This window comes from Acartia tonsa, chromosome 13, assembly GCF_053477335.1.
Source record: "Acartia tonsa isolate MP-2025a chromosome 13, ASM5347733v1, whole genome shotgun sequence".
NCBI lineage: Eukaryota > Metazoa > Arthropoda > Copepoda > Calanoida > Acartiidae > Acartia > Acartia tonsa.
The window spans coordinates 5,025,937-5,032,052 of NC_137272.1; the positions used below are offsets into that span (position 1 = coordinate 5,025,937).

Below are 6,116 nucleotides of genomic sequence, written 5' to 3' on the forward strand. Positions count from 1 at the left end.
AGATTTAATTTGGATTTAATACGATGAAATTTTAGTAAATAAATTAGCCGTTAGAGGCTGAATATTTCAAATTGTTTTTCAATTTATACTTAAGTTTCATCATTCATTGGTAAGAAAAGTTAAAAATTATATTTCAAGTTTTAGAAACCTATTTTTAAGAAAAGTTACATTTGAGATGAATAGAATTCAAAAAGTATTCGGTAATGTAGACAAACAAAATTGCTTCAAAGTTACATATTGGAAGTTACATAACAAGGATTTTCAGCAATATTGTCAGTTTGCCGTTTGTCACTTTATGAAGGCTTTTTGGCCAATTATAGAATAGATTGATGATAATGATATGATGAATATCTGTATCATTTCATATCTTTTAAAAACAAAGTTTTATACCAACGTTTTCTTTTTGGTTTGCTCAACAATTTTGGGGACTTGGGGAATTTTGGGACTTGGTTGCTTCATTAAGTTGAGTGTAAAAACGTTTCAACTATTAATTGTTATTTACAAAAGGGGTAATTTTGTGCATCATCATTGGGAGTGTACATCAATTTATCGGCCATTATAATATAAGGTTATAATTTATAAAGGTGTCATATATATAAACCTTTCTTAAAAGTTAAAAAAACTCTCTCCCGTCACCCACCATTAGTGGAAAATTTTTATAAAGGAAAATTTAAATAAATAAAGGGATTATTCTTTGTATTTTTTTTTGGGGGGGGGGGGTTATAATAAAGGTGTCATATATATATTCAAAATCTTCAACCCTTTCTTTTCATATAGCAACCCTTCTTAAATAGGGGAGGGGGGGGAGACTAGTGTAAAATAAACAGCCCATTGCCCTTCCCTTTTTTTTGGGGGGGGGGGACTATAAAGGTGTTACTTACATGTAAAACCCTTCCCCCACCCATATATGTTTGATATTGACCTCTAGGCTCTAAATGCGGATGCCACTTATTTTAAAGGGTATGTAAAGATAAAATTTTTTCATGCTCTTAGTATTAACAAATTAAAAATCTTAACATTTTCTAAATAATAAATATCGAAGATTGATTTTACGGCATTAGGTTGGTTTATAAAGATAATTTACATTTTACATTTTACAAATTTGTAATTTAAAATTAAATTGTAGGTTGGCGACGAACGAGAGATGGGCCAGCCAACTTCAAGTTACTTGGATACTAAGGGGAGAGGCGGATGTCAACAGAGGAACTCAACTAAAAAAAGAGTTGAAGAAACGGCGGCGCAACCGCCGAAAACTGCCGAGAAAAGGCAAAATAAATTTCAGCGGCTTATCTGAAGGTAATGATGAAATTACATTTTTGCATACAACCCCTTTATTTTAATGGCTTTCTCTTCCTTTTCAACGCCTTTCTCTTTCTTTTAAATGCGTAATTATTATTTATTTTTTATTTTTTATATACGCATAAACTTATAAAGTTAATTATTTTTTAATATTTGATTTTGCAGTGTTTTTATACTTATATTGTGAACGTTTTGAAATTGAATTATATCTGCATTTGCATTATGAAAAATACTAATTATTATTATTTATTACCTTAATAATTTATTTCAGTATAAATATCCGAATATGAAATCTAGACCCAGCACGAAACGAAGGAGCCTGCGAATACAAGAACGACGTCAACGACTTGACCCAGGTATAATATATATTGAATTCTATTTATTTTTAGTTATTCCAAGTGTAATATAATGAATAAATAATCCTTATACTAAAGGATCTCGCTAACCGATGAACCGATCGGGTTCTCCTTTTTACCTTTTAATTTACCTTTTTAAAAGCGAAGCTTTTCTATAATTATGGTCGGTCCGTCCGATTTAGAAAGCGTAGCAACTCTATAATCATTACCAGAATGTCCGTACGTCCATTTTAAACATGTTGATTTTTCGTCCGAGATAGTTAGCTTTTATTCGTTAATTTAGGCATGTTAGAATTGTCCTATCGATTTCAAACTTTGCATGATGTAGTTACGTACGATTTAGAAAGCGAAGCAACTCTATAATCATTACCAGAATGTCCGTAAATCCCTTTTAAACATGTTGATTTTTCTACTTTTATAACAACAAAATTTTATGTGATCTAATTATCCGTTTGATCTGGTTTTTGGTATATTGATTCCTTGGACAACAAAGAATAATATTATAAGCGAAGCAAGCAACTCTATAATTAAGTCCTAGAAATGTAAGTATAACCATAAACATTATCCTGTATGAAGCAGTTTTCCAACAAATTTACTTACAATTTTGCTTCGACTCTTATACTTTATATTTAAATTATTCACTTCAGACACTATACAAGTGTTAATGTCCGTTTGTCCTACCGTTTCAGTGCTTCGCTTTTATGGATGTTGTCATCGTTGTTTTAAGTATAGCTACTCTTTAGTTTAATTATATTACTGTAAAGTTTAAACTTTAAAGTTAAACTGTCCGTTTGTATAAACTATAGGACTAAGTTAATAAATTTATTTAGTGTATAAGATTTAATTCATTAAGGTGTGGCTGTTGTAATACTTTAACACTCCTGCGTTTGTCCACTCCGACGTTTGGGACTCCTGCGTTTGTCCACTCCGACGTTTGGGACTCCTGCGTTTGTCCACTCCGACGTTTGGGACTTTGAAATAATAAATAAGATTTAATTTATTAAGGTGTGGCTGTTCCTCCTGTTGCTGTTGATGATGGCCATGGACGAGATGATCCGGTTGTTCAACCAAGAGGACAAGGTATTATATATAATCATATTTTTATTATTACCTATTCCAAGTCTTATATATCTTGTACATATTAACCTAACCTAACCTGTACAGAAATACTTAAAATTAATATTTTAATTTAACACTCCTGCGTTTGTCCACTCCGACGTTTGGGACTCCTGCGTTTGTCCAGTCCCCTTACTTTGAAATAATAAATAAGATTTAATTCATTAAGGTGTGGCTGCCGCTGTTCCTGTTGCACCCCAGCCTGATGGGCATCGTCGAGGCCATGGACGCCGTAATGTTCCAAGAGGACAAGGTATTATATATAATTGGGACTCCTGCGTTTGTCCAGTAACCTTACTTTGAAATAATAAATTCACCTTTTGGAATTAATTTAATCTGATTGCGTTGAGATATTTTATGATTTTGAAAAATTAACCATTTAAATTAATAGTAAATATCATACAGAATTGCTTACATGATTATTATAAAACAAGGATGAAAACATGCATAAAAGAGAAGCTCCAAAAAAATGCGTCAAAAAATCTAAGCTGGATCTTTAATTAAAATGTATTTTTTTTGGCTCTTTAATTAAAATGTATTTTTTTTGGCTTTTATGGAACTAATTGTAATCTACAGAAGGGAAAATCACTGGGGATGTACATCGATCTATCGACCACCCTCCTGAGAGATTTTAATTTTAATTTTGATTTAATTTATTAAGGTCATGCTCAACAGGTTGTCCAGATGGGCAACAACAACAATGTTGGTGTTGCTCCGGCTCCCCATCAAGCACCACAGCCGCCCCCCCCTCAACAGCAGCCCCCCCCTCAACAGCCGGACCCCCCTCAACAGCCCCCCCCCCAACAGCCACAGCCAGACCCCATTCCAAACCCCCCCCCCCAGCCCCCCCCACAGCAAGAACCTCGTCGTGACCGTGTCGTACCTATTTTCAATTTGACAATAGGTGCGCACGCCACAGTCAATATTAACAATAATCAATTTGAATTCTATTTAAATTAATATTTATAATTTTGTAATATTATTTCATGATAGAATTCAAATTGATTATTGTTAATTTTGTAATATATATTATTATTGATTATTGTTAATTTTCGTAAATTTGCAGATTTTTTAAAGGGGTAGTTTCACGAAATGCATTTAAACTTAATTTAGTGAACCGCATATTTTATCCTGGTTAAATGGTTAAACTACATTTATATGGCATATATTTGAAAAAATTTCAATTTTCTACCACATAGTTTTTAAAATGTCAAGACTTGAAAATCGTCTTTTTAAATTGCATATATCACAAAAAAGACAATTTTCAGGTCTTGATATTTTAAAAACTACGTGGTAGAAAATTGAATTCATTTCAAATATATGCCATATAAATGTAGTTTACCCATTTAACCAGGATAAAATATGCGGTTCACTAAATTAAGTTCAAATGCATTTCGTGAAACTACCCCTTTTCTTTAGTTTTAATTTTTTCATTTTCATTTAATTTTTTTTTCAATTTCATTGTTTCATTTTCATTTTGTATTTCATTCATTTCATATTCATATTCGTGATATTGTAAAAATAAATGTGATAAGAAACTCGAAATAATACACTTTTTTATTCATTCTTATGGTCGGTCCGTCCGATTTAGAAAGCGTAGCAACTCTATAATCATTACCAGAATGTCCGTACGTCCATTTTAAACATGTTGATTTTTCGTCCGAGATAGTTAGCTTTTATTCGTTAACGATGCAAGAAATAGCTATTGATAATTTTAAATACGTGGAACGCTTACCTAACCTACCTAAGTAGTAAGTACACAAATAATCACGGCAGAAACATAAGTATTTTTCGTAAACATATATTAACGACCTAACTAAACTTTAACTATATCAAATAACTATATCAAACGTCTCTCTTCCTTGGATACAAACGGCTGCGCCCCTAGCATTTAGAGGCTCTATATTCGAAGGGATATGAAAGGGCAGAAAAATAGCCTAAAACCATCTAAGGACCTATACGAAGCTGTACTGTAAAGGAGAACCATATAGGTTCAGTGGTTAGCGAGATCCTTAGCTACAGACAAACAGAGCTTACTTCTTTATAAGTTTATATTATAGGATAGATTCATACAATTATTAACCAAGTCTCATCGCAAGTCTTTAATTTAATTTCATAAGATTAAAACCAGTTTTTTTAGCCCTGACGTGCCGTTTAACGATGCAAGAAATACTATAGCTATTGATAATTTTAAATTTATGTCTTCAAAGTTAAAATAAGTACACAAATAATCACGGCAGAAACATAAGTATTTCGTAAACATATATTAATTAACGACCTAACTAAACTTTAACTATATCAAATAACTATATCAAACGTCTCTCTAGCCTAAAACCATCTAAGGACCTATACGAAGCTGTACTGTAAAGGAGAACCATATAGGTTCAGTGGTTAGCGAGATCCTTAGCTACAGACAAACAGAGCTTACTTCTTTATAAGTTTATATTATAGGATAGATTCATACAATTATTAACCAAGTCTCATCGCATTCGCAAGTCTTAGTAACAGACATTAAGAAATTCAAATTATAGAGCAGCATCGCAATTACAAATTAAATTAAATAAAAATAAGAAAATTATTTTTCATAGTTTTATTATTATAGCATATATTTGTATTGTATTTATTTGTCAAGTTATTTATGTGGAATCTAAATATTCACAGGAATACGATCTCAACTCAACGCAACATCAATCAAATTATCAATCGATAATGATCACAGAGTCATCACGGGTAGAGTTCGCGCTCGCGCCACCTTCGTGTTCCAGGACTTCCAGGATGGCGTCAATATCGTCATCATCGGAAGATGGATTGACATCGCCGGAGATATCGGGATATTCGTCTTCATCTGATGATAGATCTACTGTGCCATCCAAATTAATGGCACGGTCATAGACATCTAACGACTGGATAACGTCGTCACGGTAACCGTTGCATTTGGCTTCAAGTTGCTGCAGAACAAGTTCATTTTCTTCGCGTGTCCGCTGAGAAGATGGAAGGGCTTGGTGAAGGAATTGGTATATACCAATTCCTTCACTAAATAGCCTGAGCGCCTCCATATTACGAACCGACTGAAACCCCGACCTGAAAAGCAGGTTACAGATATCTTTAAAATATCTGTGTAGGACCTGATAATGGGCGAACCAGCCAGGCATCAGGTCGGGGTATAAAGCCGGTTCTGGATCTGTGCAGGTAAGAGTACGGGGGAAGTAAGGAACCAAGTCATCCATCATCACGTTGCGCCTGCGGTCAACTCTGACTCTCTGTCCTTGTTCCGCCATAACGATAGCAAAAGTAAAACAATGCAACAAAATAAATACTAGAGAATGTAGAATGTAGATGATATGA

The 6,116-nt window shown here is 33.3% G+C and overlaps 1 protein-coding gene across 1 annotated transcript; it reads left to right on the top strand.

The window, feature by feature from the left end:
• The first annotated feature begins 1,060 nt into the window (after window positions 1-1,060).
• Window positions 1,061-5,227, top strand: LOC145304419 (uncharacterized). The gene is made up of 6 exons (XM_080146299.1): window positions 1,061-1,296; window positions 1,571-1,655; window positions 2,661-2,735; window positions 2,941-3,024; window positions 3,433-3,675; window positions 5,223-5,227. The coding sequence occupies exons 2-6, from the start codon at window positions 1,586-1,588 to the stop codon at window positions 5,225-5,227; spliced, it is 477 nt and encodes a 158-aa protein (XP_080002425.1). The 5' UTR covers window positions 1,061-1,296; window positions 1,571-1,585.
• Window positions 5,228-6,116: the final 889 nt, after the last annotated feature.